We start from the raw sequence: 22,447 nt of genomic DNA on the forward strand, positions 1-22,447 counted from the left end.
ACCCTGGAAGAGCGAGATTTAGAAAAAAAGCAATCTAATAAAATTTCCTATATGAGATTAGTGTTAGTAATATTTGACAAAGAAAAAGGAAAGTTTGGGTGATAAAGATACCAAATTGTAATTCAGAGTTGACTTCCACAGTTGGGCTACTACATTATCTTGGAATTTCAGATGTATTTCCATGTTTTAATTTAGAGGATTTTAAAAGTAAGAGTGAAAAATGGAGGCTCTTGAATGAAGAGTGCCCCCTGAATCTGCACCACAGCGGCCCCCTGACTTGAGTGAGAAGCCAAGGCACCACCCCTGCCCAAGTCAGAGACGGAACATTTTTTGAGCTGTGACTAAATCTTTTCTAAAGGGAAAATACACAAATAAGAAAAACGTGACATGAGGTACCCTACCCACATCAAGGCATAAGCCCTCAGAACTCTGCAGCGGCCCATAACTTCTTGTTCCCCTTCCGTTCCCCTCACCTCCATGACCCTTCCAAGCCGATATGTGCTCGGGTATAACCTTGATTAAGGACTTTTCTGGAAATCCACCAGGGCTATTTCACACTTCTCTTTGGAAGAAGTTTCTTAAGAGATGTTGGGATGTTTTCTTTTTAGGTGATTGCTGTCTAGAACATAGCATAGAGTCTCAGACAGAGTTCAACATATAAATTAATTGAGGCAAATAAAATCCACATAGTTTCAGTGCTCTCAAATCTGAATTTCAGTTTCCAGTGGGATTAGAAGTTCTCTCTGGAAAAGCCTGCTGACCTGATGGGCTTCTGTGCCGTGCTGAGGCAATCGTGCACAGCAGTTTGTAACTGGAGCCAGGTCCTATAATAGGCACTTGGATGCCATCTAATTCAATCACCAGTCTCACGGAAGACATGGGAAGGTGAACCAAAGCACTCAGTGTAACCCCTTGGAAAAGATTTTTACTGTAATAGTTATTAAATAATATCTAACGAAGGTTAATTGTGAAAACAGCCATGATATATTGAAGGTCATTATCGAGTTGAAAATCAGCCTGTCCTTTGCTCCAGGAGGGCCATTATGGCCCAGGTGTCCTTTCGTCAGAGCACCCAGTGCCGATACCTGTGACAGGCGGAAGCGAAGACCCTAATTCTGATTCTGTTTTTCTGATTTTATTCGAATTCAGCCTCCCTTCCTCTTGACCTTTTAGCATTTGTTTCCTATAACAATAACATACCTGTCTCTAACAATTTTTGTAGGTCATCTTCACTGAAACTTCATTTGGTCTCCTGTAAGTACTGTTGAAATTGTTATGGTTTGGTTGCAAGTGCCTAAGGCAGTATTTCAAGAAAGCTTTACGGTATATGCTAAGGTACACAAAAGCTGAACTTTCTGTGTCGTGAAAACGAAGACGGTCACTATAACTGAAAAGCAAAGCTAACGTTCATTGACTCAACCAGGATTAACTGAGGGCCTACTTGGCAGGAATTGTGACAGGTATAGATGACACAAAGGCAATAGGTGCGTTCCTTGCTCGTGAGGGGTCTGGAGTCAGCGGGTGAAACCAGCCTGTAAGGAAAGAATTATGACAAAGCTAACCTGTGACCTCGCACCATTAGCCACAGAAATGGTCCACAGCTAAGTCTCTCATGAGACACAGACTAGAGACATCGATCGTTGTGTCAGCATAAAATTCTAAAGGAGCTCAATTCCTCACACCTAATGATAATCTAGGCTCACTTCAGTCATGTATAATCATGTGAAATAGGTTCCTGTGGTGTGAGGGCAGTTAGCTGATTGCAGCCAGCCAGGTATGTTTGTGGAGACATCCAAGCAAGCCTTGAGCAGACACTACCACGACTTGGGGCTGAAGGAAGTCCAGGATTACTGTAGTCCGTACGAAGATTCAGTTGAGCCAAACCAAATACTTTCTATATGACTTTACTACAAAAATGCATACAGTACAGAGTTCAATTTTTCTTTTCTTACAACCTAAACTATTAACTGCTAAGAAATACTGAAACTTTTGGGAATTCCCTGGCCATCCAGTGGTTAGGACTTGGCACTTTCACTCCCGGGGTCCCGGGCTCGATCCCTGGTCAGGGAACTAAGATCACACACGCCGTGTGGTGCAGCCAAAAAATATATATATACACACACACTGAAACTTTTACCTTTACCTGCCTTGGCTTTCCAATAAGAAGAGAGGTTTTGGGCTCCCCTGGTGGCGCAGCGGTTAAGAATCCGTCTGCTAACGCAGGGGACACGGGTTCGAGCCCTGGTCCAGGAAGATTCCCACGGATGCCGCGGAGCAACTAAGCCCGTGCGCCACAAATACTGAGCCTGCGCTCTAGAGCCTGTGAGCCACAACTACTGAGCCCGTGTGCTGCAACTACTGAAGCCCATGCACCTAGAGCCCGTGTTCTGCAACAAGAGAAGCCACCACAATGAGAAGCCCATGCACCGCAACAAAGAGGAGTCCCCGCTCGCAGCAACTAGAGAAAGCCGGTGCGCAGCAACAAAGACCCAACGCAGCCAAAAATAAATAAATAAAAATAATAAATTTAAAAAAAAAAAAAGAAGAGAAGTTTTACCTGCAGGGCCTCAAGCAAGTTCGAGGATTTGGTAATAGTTTTGTTAAAGAAAAATCTGCCAAGATGTGAATAGAAATGAGTAGAAATGCAGAACTTGTTAGACTGGGCCAAGAAATGGCAGTCTTATCTCATTCTGCCTTGCCCCTGAGACACTGCTGTAAGGTTGTCAGTTTCCCCAAGGGGACCACAGATAAAAGTATTTCTTCCACAGGACAAAAAAAGAATGCCTAGGATTCATCTTACGTCCTTTGGTTAGTTTCCTACACGTGACATCTCCTTGATCCACACAAAACAAACACTCACATTCCTGAATTACCTCTACCTGGTTTGGGTGTGTCTGTCTGTCTGTCTGTGTCTCTTTCTCTTCCTCTCCCCCACGGCCTCCATTCTCTCTCTCCTCCTCTGTCTCTCTCTCAATTCTAACTAGAGCTTGATACTTTAAAAATTCTCTAAGAACAAGTGGAGGAGATCTTTAAAGTTTCATTTTAGTAATGCAGCTCAATAGAAAATAGCTCCACGGTGTGTGGGAAAAGAAGACTACATCGGAGTCACAACCGGTCTTTTTCTTCATCCCTGAACGGGACGCACATTTGCCACTGGTTCTATTCAATTAACCGCCCCCCCCCTCCCCAGACAGTTCACTGCAATGTAGGAAAGGGACACTTCAACGCGCTGCAGCTGGGCAGCTGTATGGAGGTCGGAAGGTAAAGAGAACCTCTTCTCCCCCTGACAAACCCGTCTTATTCATCGGATGCTAAGAGGATGAAAGTGAAAGGAATCACATCCCAAATTTATTTACGGAGCTTCCTGTAAAATGACTCTATATAAGGCTGATACTGGAATGAAAATGGAAAGTAAACCTTTTTACCATTTATGTCATTTCACAAGGAGAGATGGAAGTCTTGAGGCTGGGCCTGGACCGAGTTTGTTACCACTGACACTAGATCCAAATGAGTTGACCCACTTTTGCAATCTGCCCAGAACACCTGTAAGGTTCAGATCTATGACTGTGGCAGCATTTCCATCTCATTGCCTGACCAGCGTCCCACCTCAGAATTTTTTTTCTGAATTTGGTAAGATTTTGGACTGTTCCCAAACTTCCATTGCCCCCAGTGAGGCAGGAAGACTGTCTCCACTGGCACCCTGGAATGGACAGGGGCTTGGGAGAGACTGAAAGTCTTAGACAAGGGACTAAGGACCCTCGGCTCAGCCAGCATCAGAGTTGTTTTCTTCTCCTTCTGAGGGGCCCTCACATGGAAAGCTGGCAAGCCAGGAAGTCAGCTCAGGCTCCCAGGAACTCAGTGAAAATAAGATCCCTAACTCTTCCCGGAACCCTAGCCTGAAAATCCCACACCAGAGACGCCAGCCCCTGAACCCCTCTGCTTCTCAGCCTCCCACACAGTCTCCCAACCCACCATTTCTCTCTCCCCGGCTAATTTTTTCTCCCTTAATTCTCATGGCTCTTAGTAGGGAGAAGGGAAAATAACAAACAGACAAGAGAATGAGAACATCAGATTTTCTAAGTGTGACTGTTTCTGTCACACCACAGGATTCCTTTCACCTTCCACAGGGTTCTTGTTGAAATGTCAGTCTTGAAACAGAAGTGTCCTCAGGCAGTGCTGTCTGTCAGGGTTTGAGTTTGGGGTCAAGCGTGCTTATAACCCATTCCCGCATGGTTCTCAAGATGAGCCGTGTGGAAATGCTTCATTCACTCACTCACAAATAGGTACAGTGCACCCCATACAAGATACACAGTCAAATGGGGCCTAGTCCCTGCTCTCATGTGTCCCATGATTTTCTTCCCCACAGTCTCCCAATTTCTCACCTGGATAAACAATGTGACAGCCTCACAACTTCAGGTCCCTTCCTCAGTGTCCCACTTTCTCTCCAGTCCACCCTTCACACTGTCTCGGGGAGATTCCTAAACACCACTCTGCTTCCCTGGTCAGCTTACCCCTTGTTCAAAATCTTCAGTGCTTTGCTGTCAAACCTCAGGGTCTTGGCATATGCTGTCCTCTTTTCTTAGAATGCTTTTCCTCCTCCTTCACCAGGGGCACTCCTACTGATACTTCAAAACTCAGTTGGGATGTCACCATCTCCAGGAAGCTCTCTCTGACTACCAGCCCCACTCTTCTAAGTTAGATGCCCCTCCCTTCTCTTCCCTTAGCACTTTGTGAATACCTCTGTCAGAGCAAAGAGATATTGAATAGTAATTGTCTTATTTACCCACTTTCTCTAACTAAACTGAGAACATGTTGTAAATAGAAGCTATACCATTTATCTCTCTTTACCTGATCTCCCCAGTAGACTGCCTAGCACATAATCAGTGCTCAGAAATTGTTTGATGAGTGAAGAAGCTCAAAGTTGAGGAGGGAAGACTGAGAAGCATACTTGTGTAATGCAGTGTCATAGATAACATAGCGGGGTGCAGCGATGACCGAGCAGAGGGATTACACACTTCTGCCTGAGGAGAAGACAGGGTCTAGGAAGGCCTCCCAAGGGAAAAGAGCTTGGGCAGGCCTTGAGGAAGGTTGGGAGAGCACCAGGCCTATAGGGAGGAGAAGGCAAGAGAACAGTGGCATATGGAAGGCCCTCCCTGCCTCAGTCAGCATGATGCATCTGGGGAGATCTCCCTTAGAAGAATGATACTGGTGACAGTGAGAAGACATTGGTGGGGGAGTATTGGAATAATCCAGGTTAAGGCCTGAATTGAGCTAGGAGCTCAGCAGGACCCCCAGGTTTCTGGCTTGGGTAAATAAATGGTGGTGCTGTCACCCAGGATTAGGAATTGAGAGGACAAACTATTTTGGGAGAAAGAAACACCCGGTCTGCTGGTGTTGAGCTGGAGTGGCCTGCCGGACATCGAGGTGAAAATGTTTAGTAATCAGTCGGGTATGTGAGTCTGAGAGAGTAGCCGGGAATGAAGACTCTATTATAACAACTTCATCGGAACTTTTGTTTTTATCTCTACAATTTGATACTGTGCCTTGAGGTTTCGGTGAGGACTGCTGGGAGAGGGATAATTGGTCCCTCTTCTGCTACTGGCTTGGCTATGTGGCCTCAGGCTAGCTGCTGGACCTCAGGCTGTGCCCGTTGCCTCCTGGGAAAGGTGACAGTTAGGGAGACCTGAAGAAAAATGGTGCAAACGCTGGCCCTACAACTAATTAATTTAGTCCTGTCTTTTGTGATTCTTCTATGGAGTGTGGAGTTCATGCCAGTGAGGCCAACCTCTTCCACTGCCTTAAAGCGGTACTTCCAAAGGCCACTGAGTACACAAAGGGGGAAGTCTTTACCTTCATTACATTGGGATCCTTGCCCCTTAGGGAGTCCTTTTTAGGTGGAGACGTCACTTCTTTGCTACAATAAACTTGTGTTTGTTCTCCCCCGTCCCCCTTTGGGGGAAGGGACTTATTTTAATGCCCTTTTGCCATTGTGATGGCAACTTTTTGTTCCTCTTCTTGCCTGGCCTGAAGCATCAACCTAGATATTGCTCCCCTGTAGGGAGTTTATTTGCAATTCTGTCTGCATTATGGAGTTTAGGCTGAGATCTGCTTTGTCTCAGGAGCCCAACTAAAACAGCATCATTGCAAAGCAACTTATTGTGCTTTTCCTGGCTAATTTGTCTTAAGTGACTTGCACTGAAATCAAACATATTTTAATTCAAAGGTTCCTGGCAGTAATGGTACTGTGGGAGTTACACGAGGTGCTCATGGTTGAACTTCTTTTATTCCAAATATCTCTTCACAAAGGCTAAACGGGAACTGCTAATGGAACCCAGGCACCTCCAGCAATTCAGGAGGGACTGGTATTTAACCAAACCCTGGCAACCAGGTGTGAGCATGGCAAAGCTTTAGCAAGGGCATCACTCATGTGTGGAGAATGGAGTCATTTTTAATTCAAAGGACTGTGATAGAAAATTCATCATCAAACTTGAATATCAACCAACCACTGTTTAGGAAGAAAGCAATAGCATAATAGCACCCAGGAAAATTGAAATGATGCATAACAAAAATTCTCAGAGAAGCCCCCAAACAAATCATTCCATCCAACACTTTGAAGTAGATGCCTGCCTAATGTGTTCAACGAAAAAGCCTTAAAATATTTACTTCTTGATTCAAAGCAAAGATGCCAGCTTACTTTGAATTGCAGTATCAAACACATTCCCTAATTTTTTAAGAAAATCCTAAATAGTTCAACTGTGGCCTCTGCCATACTGGCTAAATAGAAGTGACATATCATCACAACCTCCATGGTCTAATATGTGAGTTTCTATACAGATAAATAAAGTCTGGTGGTCAGATTCAGGATGTGGCCAGGGATTAGCCCCTCCTAAGAAGCAGCAGGCTGCAACCAGATTGTTCAGTCGCTCTCTGGAAACTGGTCATCTACGGATGCTTCTCTAATCTGTTGGAAATGCAACTTGAATAACACCGCCTTTGGCTGACTTGATGTCTCTTTAATTAACAGGTAGGAGATCAGATCATTGAAATCAATGGGGAGAGCACCAGAGACATGACACATGCCAGAGCAATAGAGCTCATCAAATCCGGAGGCAGAAGAGTCAGGCTACTGCTGAAGCGCGGGACGGGGCAGGTCCCAGAGTATGGTACGTTTCACGTTTTGATTCACCTTTTTTCTGTTTCTTCTGTGAACTGTAAATGCCTGTGCTTATTTATAAAACTGCATCAGTTCCCTAATTCTACGTAAATATATATTTAGTGATCAATAGCTATAGGTATATACACATGTGTATATTTAAGCACAAGGTATATATTTCTGTGAGCTCTTTCTTTTGCTCCCTTATTTAGGTAATGTTGAAAATAGCAAATGTAGGACCTTCAGGGCATCTCTGAGTGTGCTGGGAGTTCTTGCCACATTCCTATATTAGAACTTTTGTAGTCCTCTGTTCATTTGAGTCCACAGTAATTTATCAGTTATTTCCTAAAATGGCTCGTGCATCAGACTGTCCCGTGAGATGTGTAACCGGGGCCAGGGGACAAAGGAGACCAAATCTTCAAGGTGTGAAGATTAAAACATAAACTTCAGTTGATGCAGTGGTTGCACTGCCTTGGTATTTAGGGATATCCCAAAAAATCACTCCTGTGTTGTATATCTGGATGCTTTTGAGGAAGGCTTTAAAATGCATTTTAATTCATAGGTTTGCCATCAGGAGTCTTTAATGGTGTTATTTCCCAACAGCCCATTTAAGGCAAGGCTGACATCATTACCTTAGCATATCAGAAAGCGCTGCGTGGTCTTTACATGAAAAACAGAGAAACCTGAGCTGGTCTTTAATTAATCACAGGGATTAACAGAGAGACAGACACAGACAGATATCAGTACAGAGGTAGTGCAGATAATACCTGTCCAGATTAGGGAAATAGGATCTAACTGCTGATCGAATGAATAGTTCAGATTGTTTGTTGATCTAGATAAATTTGATTTTCGTTTTCGCCTTTCCATTCCCCAAAATCTAAATAGGACTTTTTCCTCTTAAATTATGCTTTCTGCCTAAGTTACCTAATAATTGACTGAACACTTCCTTATTAGCAGGACAGATATAATCCTGCATTCAGTTGAAATGTCTGAATTCAACGGCCCTTACATGCTTTGTCTCCAGAGTCTTGAACACACCCAAAGCCTACAGGAAGGGCTGGTTAAGCCCTCACATTAAGAGTAGGACACCATTCAGAACTTTCTGTAGGGTTGGCTGTATGCCCAAGGAAATATTTCATAGCTTCCCATCCTTAATACTTGGACCTAATTCAATAATTTTAATTATTAATATTAGCAATAAGCACAGGCCTGAGCCTGTGTAATGGCACTGACATTCATCCCTTTGTAAAGAATCTGAACTCTTGAAATAGAATAACTTTTTGCACCCTAGAGCACATAAAGGGATTCAGTAATATGAAACCGACCTGTGAGATTCTCTCACTTCTGAAAAAGATCTCGTTTTAAAGGTGTGTTTCACTCCATGACGAGACCTGTTATCTATATCCAGGGGTTCTCATAGAGTTAATGCTGTTCTTATTGTTCTAACAAATTAATCTTAAAAATTAACCTGAACAACATGGCTCTCCTGAACTTTCTATTCTTTTTGTAGCATCACTGTTTGGTCCCGACTCTGGGCACCCACCACACCAGCTGCCACTCTGTAGAGAGCAGTTAGAATAGTCTGCCAGCCAGCGTGGCATAACTCAGACTGTGATGCCTGAGCATGAAGCTGCCTCAAAGCAAAAAAAGGAAAACGTGTTTTTGAACAGCACAAAAATTCAAGATCATGTCGACAGTATCCCATTAATTCTTAATGTCATTTGAAAATATCTAGTTAAGGTTAAATTCCAAAATTAACCGGCACAGAGAGTCTGATAAGTATCTGCGCACACTTTTGAGGGACCCATTGTCAATACTCTTAACTCCAGCAGTACTGCAGAACTTCTGAATGTATTCTTCTAAAATGTAACATTAAATCATATACACTGGTAGTGGTAGAGCTTGTCTGCTCCTTTTGATGTTAGATTTGACATGGATTTTGACTGTAAAATAATTTTAGAGGTTATGTCACAAAAGAACAAATCTAAAAGAGTAAAGCCATCTCCTTTAGGGAAGTGAAAGGATAGTCATAAACTAAGGAAACATTAGTTCTTCAGGAAAATCTAAGTCAAGATTATGCATAAGAAACCAAGAAGGTTAGGGGTCCCATCAACATTTTTGAGGACAGTGCCTCAAATGATATTTCTGGAACCTCACCACGACTGATGAGGAGGCTGTTTCAGGGTCCCCGAGACCACCCCACATTCAGAGATTTGCTTATGAGACTCCTGGGGCACAGAATACAGTTGTGCTCACAGCTCAGCTTTAGGACGGTGATGTAGTAAGGACACCCCGTGGGATCATAAGGAGGAATCCACGTGCAGGCTTCCTTATGCTTTCTCTGTCTCCCGTGAGAGGTCACCCAGACAGCATTCTTCTGAAGCAACAAGCATGAAGCAGCATGTGCACGATGATGTGGCTGCCCTGCAAGGTCCATGGGAGGTTGGGCAGCCAGGGTTTCTCCTGGGGGCTGGGCACGCAGGCACCCTCTGCCTGGCACGTACCAAAGTTCCAGACTCCCCAGAAGGAAAGCATAAACCACATTGTTTGTACAAACAGTTGAGGTGCAGTGAGACACCCTTTTCGCTTAGGAGAGCTATATATTAGTGTAGGGAACGAATCACCAGCCACGTTCCCAGATGCCAGCCGAAGGCCAGCCTTGCAAGAAGGCCTTTCTAAGGAGAGCGGTCCCAAGCCTGCTCTGGGAACTTGTCCGGCACCAGGAACGAGCCACCAAGTGGCCACACGTTCACGGACTATGCAGATGCCCCCAGTGTATGAGGAGCACCCAAAGCTAAGGAACGTCGCGATTCCTCCAGCATCAGTTAAATAGACTCTCTCGTGAAACACAATTTGCTTATTTTTGTTGTTGTCCAAGATAGGCTAGAGTGTATTTGAATAAAATGGGCAAGGGGTGCAGGTCACAAAACAACAGAAAGAAGAGCAATGAACGAAAATCTTTGAGCTTACTAGTAGATGTGACCAAGGACATAATCCGCTTCGTCCATATGCACCCTAATGACAGGAAACCTGATTTTTCTGTCAACTATGAGTATAATCTTGTGTTTGTTTCCTCTGTTTGCCCTTTAAGATCCCAATCTTGGCATAAAATCTAGCCTTAAAAGCTTGTCAAAGGGAGTTATCAGAATCCATAGGAGATGTTACCTGTTAGGGAAGTGTGGAGGCTTAACCCAGCCTGGGCAAGAGTGAACTCTGAAGGTGAAGAGACTGGCAAACAGCCTCTGGAGGGGTTTAGGTGATAACCCCCAGCCCTCCCTCTGATACCTTCAGAATTCAGAGCAGCTTTGAAGCAAGACCCTTATCTGGACTTGTGGACACGTCAGGGAAAAGCTGATCTCCGTCAAGAGAAATAGGAAAACTCTCTTGCTCAGAGCCATTAAGGTGATCTGTGACAGAGAGAGAGATAAGCGCAGGTGCAACGGAAAGAAAAACACACCCCAGGTGATCTGTCAGATTGTCGACTACACGATCGACAGTGTGAAGCCAAGTGAGCTGAGGAAGGGAATAAATATGCTGCAAATTTGCCATCCATAATTACCATGAGACTCATCGGCAGACACACCTCAGCCAATTCAGAGGCGAAAACCAGCAAATGCAGCCACGAGCAAGCGTAGCGACTGCTCCCAGGGGTGGCTGAGCAGCTGTGGGGAGGGTGGGGAAATGATAAGGGCTTCGGCGGAGAAGCTGCTTTCATAGTTAAGTCCTTGAAAGAGCAGCTCAGGAGATAGACACTTCAACTCCACTCTAGTCCTCAGGATAAGAATGTGTTGATTATAAACTCAGTGAGAGCTTGGGTTCCCCCTCCCCTGACACATACATCTCAACAACTAGCAGGAAGAAGGAAACTTGACTCCATCACACTGAGGAAAGGATCAAGAGATGATACAGCAGAAGCAGCGGCCTCCTGAATACTGGTTCTTGCTGTTACAAGTAAATCTAAAAAGGTTAAGAGAAAAGAAAGCATGCATCCTGGTTCTAAAGCTGCATGGGAGTACATTATGCAGATTAGCTCCCTGTCTTGACCCACAGGTGTCCTTCATTAGCATTCAGGGACTACACGGAACATTTGCTTGTTGTACACCCTGAGCCACAGAGCCAGGGCCAGGGTAAATAGAGGTGCCACTGGATGAAAAAATGTCCTCCACAAGCAGTTCAGACCAGCGCAGAGCCTTGCCCTGGTAATATTTGCTGTTCAAATCTCATCAGAACAAAACAGAATTATGCTTTCCCGTCTTGGTTGGTGATCTGACCTGTTGATTCTCTTAAGCAACATTACAGGTCTTTATGACAAGAATGCTGAAGTGAGTTTGATTGTAAATGATCTCAATGGTTTTAGGAGGCCAGGCAGGGTTCCCAGGAGGAAGCAAAATTCTCAGAATACCAGTGGCCCAGGGACAACTAACACCAAATGACCACATCTCCCTCTGGGGAAAGAAACAGCCGATCCATGAGTTAGACCTCTGCCTGCACTTCCATTTTCAAAGTTAATTGTATCTTTGATAGGTGTTGAGTGTGACAGGCCTTTGGTAAATGAAACTGTTTACATTTTATAAGGGTAATATAACTACATTAAGTAAGAAAAGATCTATTTGAGCCATACTATATATATTCAGACTATAGCTGAAGAACTGAATGGGCTAAATAGTTAAAAGTCTTCCTTTAACCAGTAAATAAAAATGATTTACAATAATATTAGAGCACCAGATTAAGCAGTACCAGTCTGTACGTATATGGCGATAAGCAGTGTTTGTTTATTCTTCTTTAATAATATGCATTAGCATGTGAATGTTATAAGCCTCCCCCTATAATCTTGTTTACAATTACTTGTTCAAATCCTTTCTTCCCTCTGATCATACAAAGGTCAACTCTAGACATTATACTCCTACCACATATTCCATGTAAGGCAGAACCTGTAATTAATATCATTACTTAATGTCATTACTATTTCCTCAACAAAAGCAGGATTTTTCTGAGCACTTACTATGTGCAAGGCACTTTGCAGGCACTGAAGGTAAGACACAGTCCTGGCCCTCAGTGAGCTGAAAGTCTAAGAATGAGGATACGTATAACAATTGATTCTAATAGTGTGGTGACTGATTAAAAGGTCTCAAAGGATCTGCTCTAATGAAAAAATTTTAATGGGTTTTATTAGTTATTTGTGGAATTTAAGAAGTACTTTTAGAGTGTTAAGGATCCTTGAAAAGCACTTTGCTTCTTTAATCTGTTAAGCATTTCCTTTGTAATACTTATGCTAATAATTTGTACTTTTTCTGAAGAAAAGGACTTGCTGAGTATGGGTAAATTTCTGCTTAGACCTAGTCTGAATTATTCTCATTTCCAAGTTAGTGAGATAAAACTCTATTGAGCAAATTTGCTAATCATTGCTCTTCCCCTCCTGTGGATCTCAGCCTGGAGCTCTGTAACCTCACAGCCTGAGGTGTCCGTGGTGCACGACTCTGTGCCCCCCAGACATGGGGAGAGTCTCTGTTGCCTTTGCCTCAGAGACCACGTTTACTGGAACTTTAAATGGTTCCATAGCCTTTGCACTGTTTCGCCTGCATTTTTAATAGGGCAAAAGGTGGCTTGCTTCAGTAATAAATTCTGAAATTTAATTTCAGCTTCTGACATTCATGGTTGAGTGTATCTTCCTTTTTCATGAGTGGTTCCACAAATCACTCCAGTTCACCTCCACTGAGCCAGATGCGGGAAGAGGAGAGGCTGTCAGGCAGAACCGTGGCTGTATCATACAGAGAACAGGGTTCTTCCTCAGCTGCAAGGCTCCAGACTGCTCTCTGCAGCATTTAGGGAACCCCAGGAAATTCACTAATCATGAAACTTCCAGTAAGTTTCTGTTTCATGGAGTCAGATGCAGGGGGCTTCCTTGAAGGATACACAAGTCTGAAATTCTTTTCCCCACTGCTCAGCCCAAACCTCATTTATTAAAGTGCTTTAAGGATGGGGGTGAAATCCCATTTCTTCACATCATTTTATTGGAAACCTTGGACTGTGATGAAATTCCTTCTTTTTTGCATATTCTCCCAACCTACATTGTTCTCTTGCAGGGTATATTAAGTGACTCATTTCCCCCAGTCCTCACTTGTTAGGTATTTAAAACTCTGATAAAATATATTAGACCACGAAGTAACCAAGAAACCAACCAAGAAGAACCAGTTTACCTCTTGAGGTCTGCCCTCCTTCAGTTCCCTAACACGTAAATTGTTGGAGGAAATGAGTGAATGAACAGATACCTTTCCCAGCCCCCACTGAGAAGGGCTCCACATGCATCTTGGAAAACCTAAAAATTCCAGCTCCTCCAGTAACTCATGCTGGATAGTTGTATTTAGGTTCTGGTAAGAACTTCCTCTTGCTTTCCCTAACGTGAAGCTGAGCTCTCCCAAGAGAGGGCTGCTTCCACAACAGTCCAGGGAGAAGGCAGCCTTCTCAGAGGCAATGCTGCTGAGCACTGTAAGAGCATTGGAAAGGACCTCAAAGAAGTCACAAATTCCAGAGAATAGTTTTTATATGGAGGGCAGGGGGGGAGTGGCGATCAAGGTTAAAAGAAAGCTTGCATCATGGTTTTAAAGCTGCACACACACACACACACACACACACAGACACACACACACACACACACAGGACTGGGTTGATTTGGCCCAGGACTCTGTATTTTTTTTTTCTTTTTTCGCCCCAGTCAAAAGGACTCTGTATTTTTAAAGTCCACCCCAGAGAATCCCATGCCCGGGAGACAAATCCATGCTGGATTTGTCTCCTTTAGCGCTCCTGTAAAGGCCAGCTGCAGGAGTTTCTGCTTTTTTGTTGTCCTCTGTATGTCTTGTCGACCTCTCACTCTGTGAGCCTCAGCCCCTCAACCCGGCTCCTCCTTTGCCCATCAAATCTGAATCCCTCTCCGTTCAGACTCGCAACTGTTAAAATTAAAGAAAGGAGACTAGATTTTCCTCCCATTTCCATCTCAGGCTTTTTTGACAGTCTGAGCTCAGCTCCCAACCCTCCTCATTGAGGACAGCCTGACCCTGTGTTCAGAGCATGACAGTGTTGATTCAGGATAAGCTTCTGACCCATTATGAAGCTAAATGCCAAAGTTGTTTTCCCCACTGTCTGATTTTCTCTCGTCTCAAAAGAGATATGATACAGAAAAGATTTTGACCCCTCTGAAGGAGCTTGCCGACAAAACCCTGCTTTCTAGATACTAAAAGTGGAGTTTAATACTATAAGACAAATTCCTGGGTAGGTCCAGCCAACTCCCATAACCAGCGAATGTCAAGTCTCTAAATCATCCCTTCAGAGATGCCTGGGCCTATTGCCCTATCCTGGTGTTCCCTAATCAAATAACTCACCAGCGTTCATTTTAAAGTACTCAAAACCCCTCATTTCTAGTGAAAGAATTAGTGAATCCATAAGGCCAGATTTTTGTTATTTGAGAATCCTGCCTGCAGCCTTGCTCAGAGATAGGGTTACCCTGATGCCCTGTTCTGACAAAGACATCCCAACACTTCTTTTTAACTGAACTCCCTCAGTCAGGACCAAAAATGCGATTATATAATGCCTTGCTCCAGGCTTGAATTACATGCTCTAATTGTAGCAAAATCTTACACATTGAGAATCACACATTCTTCAATGTGCTGTCTGGGTTCAAAAAACATTTTAACAGAACAACAAACATACACTTAGCCTGGACTAAACAGCTCTTGACTCTAAGTTAGCTCAGACATTTGCTTACAGAAGAATCTGTGTTTACACTTCTGTCAAAAGGTCTCTGTTTTTTTTGGCACACACTCTCCAACAGAGAGTGACCCTGGCCTCATCAGGACCCTGAATTTTAGGACTGAACATGTACACTCATAACATCTGCATCAGATATGCCTAGCACAGGATGCAACTCTGTTTTTCACGTTTCACCATACTTTCTGCTACAGCCTTCATAGCAATTTTTTCCACCATATTCTGGGCTCTTTGATTTGATCTTCTGGTCCAAGGTTTCCTAGCACATGTATCTTTCAAGCCCAGTAAAGCCCACATTTAGAACCAAATGAGAGCCTTCTCTGTGTGACACTAAAACCACTTGATGGTTTTTGTACAAAATTACTTGCATCTTAGCAGGGCTAAATGGTAAACTCAATAAATTCTGAAATTTAATTTCCCCCCTCACATTCATTGTTAAACGTTAGTTCCCTCACCACAGAGAGGCTCTACTTTCCCTTTAACCTCAAATTGTTCATTCCCACCCTTGAGACTCCCTCCCCTCAGACACAGTCTGTGCAATGAAAAGCATCCCAGGGGGCATAATGGGACATCCGTGCGGAGCGCTGTTCCATTCTGCGTGTTGAAGCCATGGATACACGGCAGCGTGTGTGGAGCAAAGTAGGCATTCAGACAGGGAATGTCATCAGTGTATACTGGCAAAGTGGGGATCAGGCCCCCAAATGTCTGAGCTGCGTGGATTAAGTGCATCTGATCACAGTAACTTCACATCCCCCTCTACCTCGCACCGTGTGGACCCGAGAGAACATAGCATCAGGCGTTGCAGGGAGCGGTTATTACATCTCCCAGGGGCCTGTCTCGTGGAGATCACTGACAGATAGTCCAGAATTTCTAGTACCCATCTTCATGTAGGTAAAGAACTGTAGCCCAGGCGCTGAGATAGACACAGACCAAGACAGCGCTAAGAGGCTGGTTTCAGAGCACAGACCTCAGACAGGTGAGTACAGCCACGTAGAACAGGAAAAACCTGGCTGCATTGTTTTCAACTTTATTTTTTCCAGAAAATAATTACAGCCAGCAAGTCAACTGTGAACTTTGAATATAAATAAGCAGATTGTCACAGGTGAAAAGAGCTGTAAGAATTGATGAGATTATTAGAGAAAACATAAAAACAGGGGCACACCATATCTTTAATTTGAGGATTTTTCAAAATTTAGAAATGATTACTGTGACTTCTCAAATGACAGCTGGTCTCACTAAAACACCCTATCATTACGAGAAAATTCTGCAAAAATTCTGAAGTTACAATTTCAACAATTTTTAAACATTTGTGCCTCCTTAAAAGCACCTCAGGATGCCTTCAATATTTTGAGGAAAAAAATCTACTTTTGGATTATGAACGTAGCTCAGTCTTTCACTAATTTCACTGGCTGCATGCTTGACAGGGTCAGCTTTACTTAAAGTCTTTATTCTTACTGCCTAGATAATTTTTATTCAGCTGCTCTAAACGTACTAAGCAATCTTGATTCTAACAGTAATACTATATCTTTGTCACTGGTTCTGTTAATTCTAATGATTGGTCCTAGGCTCTTCCTCCCCTTCCTTTAGGAATGGTACCTTCCAGTCTCTCCATGTGCATGAAAAGTGACAAGCATGGGTCCCCATATTTCTACTTATTGGGCCACCCTAAAGACACGGTTTGTAAAATCTGCATGAATATTATCTTTCTCTAATGAGCTTTGGTTTTGCATATGTTTTTAACTGATGTATAATGCTCTCTCTTTCGTAGTAGCTTGTCTAATTATTGCTAGAGCTCTGGAAAATATTTATAGTTGAGACCTTATAAGTGGTAAGGATAGGATTTGCGGGTTCAGGAAAATAAGAGGTGCACCAATTGCAGGGGTCCAGCCTAGAGTGGCCCCAGCAGGAAGGAAAGGCCGGGAGGGTACGTATAGCAGAGGCAGCATTGGGTGAGTTCTGCCCCACACACTTCAGAAAGTCCTCCGTGGGCTTCAGTGCAGAAAAACAAAGTATATTTCCTCTCAGCCCACGTTTGGCCAGCGCCAACGCAGGCCACCCTTTCTACACCAGGCAGACAGAGCCACAGTCGTCACACATTTTAGCCCTAGGAACCCAGAACTCCACCTGGCATCGTGCTATTTCCCCAGCCTGCTTTGTGCCAGTCATTCAGTCAGGACTGGATCTTCCAACTCACCTTCCTCCGTACTCAGTGATGCAGCTTTTTTTGAGGGTGGTCATAAGTTTGTATCTAAACAGTGTCCACCACTATTTCAAAATGAACATCCTTAAGTGTTGGCTGTATTTTAGCCAAACATCCAGTAAAAATTCTTAAGGAAACTAAGTGTCCTGTACATGTGTGTGTATATATATATACACATGCACACACAAATAAAGCAGAATATAGATGACAGCCTTGCAAATACTGTTCATGCAACTTTTTACCCCTCAACTACATCCCTAGAGCAGCCCACGTGTCCAGTGTCAGATCCTGCAGTGGGTCTGTGAGTACTGCCACAATTTTTAAAAACTGGGATTTTAAAATGTCAGTTTAACTTTTCAGCAGTAATTGATAGGCACGCTCAGTCCCCACGGTTAGCCGTGGAAGCAGGAATCAGACGACACACTTCTCCATTCTGGTTTGATTCTACTCCATTTACACTGTCACAGCCACGGCTAAGCATTTCTCCACCGAGGTCTTTTAAGCTGACCTTTTGAATGTTTTCTGAAATATGTTTTTCAATTGTTAATAACCCTGCTAGTTGCCATCCAGGACTGGTTTAAATTAAGAATGAAAGGCAATATTCACTAAATGAATTATTGAATTGACCTACTGCTGAACATTTCCTTATCAAGTATGTTTATGCAGATGTGTCTATACACACACACACACACACACACACACACACACATACACACGCACACACACCCCCATCACAATCATTCCCTAAAGATGTCTACAAAAACAGAAGTTTTAAATGACTCATTTCTCTGAAGTGTCTGTCTCTCAAGGATAAGTTATTGATCAGGGGAAACTTAAATTAGGGCATAAAGAAGACAGTTGCAATGTACTGGAAAAGGTAAAAAGCCAGGGAATAGTTCTTGTGGAAATCTAGTCCAGTGACCATGGTTTAAAGAGGTATAGATTTCTGTTTCTGACAAAAGAAAGGTATTTGCTTGTCACATAGTTTAGTCTGCATTCCACAGAGGTGAGGGGACCTGAATCAATTCACTAGAGTCATTAGCTAAAAAGCTTAAAAACCAAAAAAACCCCCCCAATACTGGAGGACTCTTTGTGGTCTCAGTTCAGCTCCACCAACATCTATCAGGCGCCTTGCTCAGTGCTAGGGAGATAAAGATTAATGAGAGAGTCTCTCCCTATGTGCATCCCCAAGCAAGGAGGGGTGACAGGGAGAGAATGAGGTAATGGGACAAGTATGAACAGTATTGGCAAAGGAGTGATAACAGCTCAAGGGACACAGCACCCTAAATCTGCTGAGCAGGGTTGTAGAAGATTCTACTCTACCTAAGAGGTGACATTTTAGCTGGACCTTGAGTGACAAGTGTGATTTCACCCATGTGGACAAGAGGGAAGGCAGCTACCACACAGACTGAGTAGGAAAAGGGGAGGGATGGGATGAAAGAACATTAAAGTGGGGCTCCACGAAAAGGACCTTCTATGCCAAGCAAAGGAATTCGAATTTTATATAATCAGATGTCACCAAAAACTTAAGTGGAAGGGTGAAAATATCTGTATTTGGAATTATGCCTCAATAGTATTTAAAATGGCTTTTATAGGAAACTGGGGGCAGTTAAAATGTAATTGTAAAAGCTGCAGCAAAGGATGTGAGGCCCAGAATTGGGGAAGTGGTGGTGGAAATTGCAAGTTGGGAATGTAGAGATATTTCAGACATTTCACTGATGGAAATAACCTAACTTGGTGAATAACGAATATAAGGGAAAGGGTCAGGGAACAGGATGTGGCCAGAGTTGGGTGGCAGACGATGTCACGTGGGCCAAGGGGCAAGTTTAGGAGTGAAGATATCGAGGTTAGCTTCGGACTTGTGGAGTTTCTGATGCCCGGAGGACACTTAACAGGAAGCAGCCCACGAACAGGGAACTTGGATCAGATGCTCAAGGGCCGGAGCATTTTGGAAGTCCTGGAGTCCTGCAGTGGGATGAGCTCTCCCCGAGAGACCCCGCTGCATATAGAGAGGAGAATCCACGGGACACGGTCACATCTGAGTGGCAAGTAAGAGAAGGCGGTGAAGATGACCAGGAGAGGGCAGTCCAAGAGGCAGGAATCTCTTCCCGAAGAGAAGAGTCAGGGAAGCCAGGGTGAGGGTGCAGGGAAACTACAGGGAGAAAGGCCTCTGCCCTGAAATGGACTGGGAAGGCTTTTAGGAAAGGCGGGGGAGGGCAGGGCCTAGAAGCACCCTTGCCTGCGGGGTTTAACACAATGCAGGTGCCTAGCGCTCAGTTAAGGGTGATATTGTGAGGATTATTGGTGGGTGGGAAATGGCCTTCAGCTGCTCCTCTGCGGGACCTCACCATAGGCCTTCCCCGCTGGCTGCCCCGTGTTCTGGGCCACACTGGGAATCCACCCAATGAGACCACAGGTAATTAGAGCTCCTGCTTAGATCCAGTCCTGGGGTTAAGGCCTGGCTTTTCTGGTTTGATTTTTCAGAGGGCAGGGGTAGGTAGGGTATAAAGATGAATAAGACACCGTTTCTACCCTAAAGGAACTCTGTATGTAGGGAATGTTTAAGGAAAACAGGGTGCTCATTGTTTACAAAAAGTACTCCTTAGGGACTTCCCTGGCCGTGCAGTGTTTAAGACTCTGCATTCCCACTGCAGTGGGCACAGGTTCGATCCCTGGTTGGGGAAGTAAGGTCCCGCATGCCGTGCAGTGCGGCCAAAAAAGAAAAGACCTATTAAAAAAAAATACTCTTTAATCACACTCTTGTTGAAACCATTCTCAAATATACTGTGTGTTACATTCCTGGATTGAGGTACAAAGTATCCTGAAAATGGGCATGCTCTATTTAATTTCGCTTTTCCCCTGACACATTTGCCCTTTGAAATCTGGATTCCATCATCAAGACTGTAGTGAAAAGTGTCCCCTCAGCGATCACCAGTCTCACCATAGTAACAAAATCCAGTGACTGATTCCAACCCTTCATCTCCTTGGGACTCCCAGTAAGCTGACACTATTGGTCAGTGTGTTAGCTGGATTTTCTCTTTCCTCTCTGATTGCTCCCCTGGGGTCTCCTTCAACTCTCTTCTCACGCACTGACACCCCTCCCCCAACCTGTCCCTCAGGACCTCATCGGCTCTCATGGTTCCGCCTGTCACCACCATGCAGATGACTCTGATGTCTGTTTTGCTATCTCTGATTTCATTCCCAAGACTTCCAGCTGCCCTCTCGACATTGCTCTCCAGATGCTCCACATCTGTGTATCCAAAATTGTATTCATGATCTTTCCTCCTAAACTACTCCTCCTCTTGAATCACCTGTTAATTAAGAAACCATCAACCCTCATTGTTGCCCAGCTCAGAACCATCCGAAGTGCCTTCCCACTCATATATATGCAGCCGGTTCCCAAGTTTGAGTGATTTTACTTCTCTCATTTCTCACAAGGGCCCTCTCCTCCTTTCCTCTTGTCATTCTACTCCCATTCAGGCCCACGCCACAGGGTGAAGTAACCTCTACCTGTTTTCCCTACTGCTATGGTCAATGTTCCCTGCTCACTGATGCCAGAGCAATTGATTGTCCTAAAGGACTGCCCCGCTCAGAGACCTTTGAGACACACTCAGACACACACACACACACACACACACACACACACACACGCACACACACACAGCCTTAAATGAGTCCTCAGAGCATCCCTGATTTGGCCCCGTCCAAATCAGTCTCATCTCTCTTCTTCCACAGTATCGTATACATATCTGTGCTGCAGCGCTGCCGGAACACTTGGCATTGTCCTATATTTCCACCTTCGTGATTGGGCTCGTGCTGGTCCCTTGGCTTGGAAAACCCTCTCCCCAAATCATGTCCTCCTTCAAAAACCAGGTTGAAGGCTGCCTTCTCCACGAATCCTCGCCCAAATCCACCATCAGAAGTAATCTCTCAGTCCTTTGAAGTCTCATAGCCCTTCACGCATCTCCCCTTTCCCCTATCACTCTGTTTTGCAACCTGGTTATCAACGTCCACGGAGTCTTTCCCCTTTATGGAGTTCAGATGCTGGTTATTACCCTGGGTTCTTAAAACAGTGCTTTGCAGAGAGAGTGAACAAGTAAATGCATGAATTAATAAAAGTCTTGCAGTATCATTAGGTCATCATTCTGATAGCGAATTTCGGATAGATTGCCTATCTCTACGTCACTTAGTTGTTCTGGGGCTTTATCTTCCACTGTCATCTCATTTTGTGTCTAAATTTCTATTTGTGTTTTTATGCATGTGGAAGGTTACTTATGTTTCTGGAGAAGTGGCTCTCTCTAGGGGGTGTCCTATGTGTCCCAGCAGTTCAGTCCCCTCTTGCCACTCAAGGGCCAGGGACCAGTTGGTCCCTGTGTTTGCGGACTCAAATTCCACGGGCTGCCAGATCGCTGCTTTCTGGCTTCTGCTATCTGCCCCCTGGTGGGAGAAGCTGGTCTAGAGGCTTGAGAAGGCTTCCTGGTGGGAGGGGCCAGTGCCTGCCCTCTGGTGGGCAGGGCCTTATCAAGGGGCGCGTCTAGCCACAGGCTTGGCTGTGGGCCGGGAAGTATTTAAGGAGCCTGTCTGTTGATGGGTGAGGCTGTATTCCCACCTTGCTGGCTGTCTGGCCTGAGGCGTGCCAGCGCTGGAGCCTACGGGCTGTTCGGTGGAGCCAGGTCTCTTTGCTAATTACCCAAACTGGATGTCCGCCTCCAAAGAGTCCAAGAAGAGGAATGCTCCCTGATATTTCCGCCACCAGCTTTTATGAGCCCAGAGACAGCCACAGCCACACCCCCGTCTACCCCGGAGAGAGACCCTCCAAGACCAGCAGGTAGGTTTGGCCCAGGCTCTGGTGTACACGAGACCTTGTGTGCGCGCGCTCCAAGAGTGGAGTCTCTGCTTCCCCCAGGGCTGTGGGGCTCCTGCACTCAAGCCCCGCTGGCCTTCAAAGCCAAATGCTCTGGGGGCTCCTCCTGCCGAGGGCAGACCCCCAGGCTGGGGAGCCTGACATGGGGCTCAGAGCTCTCACTCCTGTAGGAGAACTTCTGCGATATAATTGTTCTTCAGTTTGTGCGTCGCCCACCTGGGGGGTATGGGATTTGATTATATCGCGAGTGCGCCCTTCCTACTGTCTCTCATAGGGTTTCTTCTTTATGTCTTTGGACGTAGAATATCTTTTTTGGTAGATTCCAGTCTGTTTTATGGGTGGTTGTTCAGCAGTTAGTTGTTATTTTGGTGTGCTCGTGAGAGGAGGTGAGCAAATTTCTACATAGGCTTTTGTTGAGATAAAAGGCGTAGGAGGATGGCCCAAATTTCCACGGACCATCTCAACCTCA

At 44.7% G+C, this 22,447-nt stretch overlaps 1 protein-coding gene across 3 annotated transcripts in view; it reads left to right on the forward strand.

The window, feature by feature from the left end:
• The window catches only part of MAGI2 (membrane associated guanylate kinase, WW and PDZ domain containing 2), a 1,326,400-nt gene that overhangs the window by 1,260,545 nt on the left and 43,408 nt on the right, over window positions 1-22,447 (forward strand). For 2 of the 3 annotated variants that reach the window (XM_082661503.1, XM_082661504.1), the window contains one exon: window positions 7,025-7,163. In XM_082661503.1, the coding sequence (XP_082517629.1) occupies window positions 7,025-7,163 (139 nt within the window). Of the gene's footprint in view, window positions 1-7,024; window positions 7,164-16,501; window positions 16,591-22,447 lie in introns of all 3 variants that reach the window. The other variant, XM_082661505.1, reaches the window with a different exon arrangement.

Source organism: Grampus griseus, assembly GCF_964374135.1.
Source record: "Grampus griseus genome assembly, chromosome: 9".
Taxonomy (NCBI): Eukaryota; Metazoa; Chordata; class Mammalia; order Artiodactyla; family Delphinidae; genus Grampus; species Grampus griseus.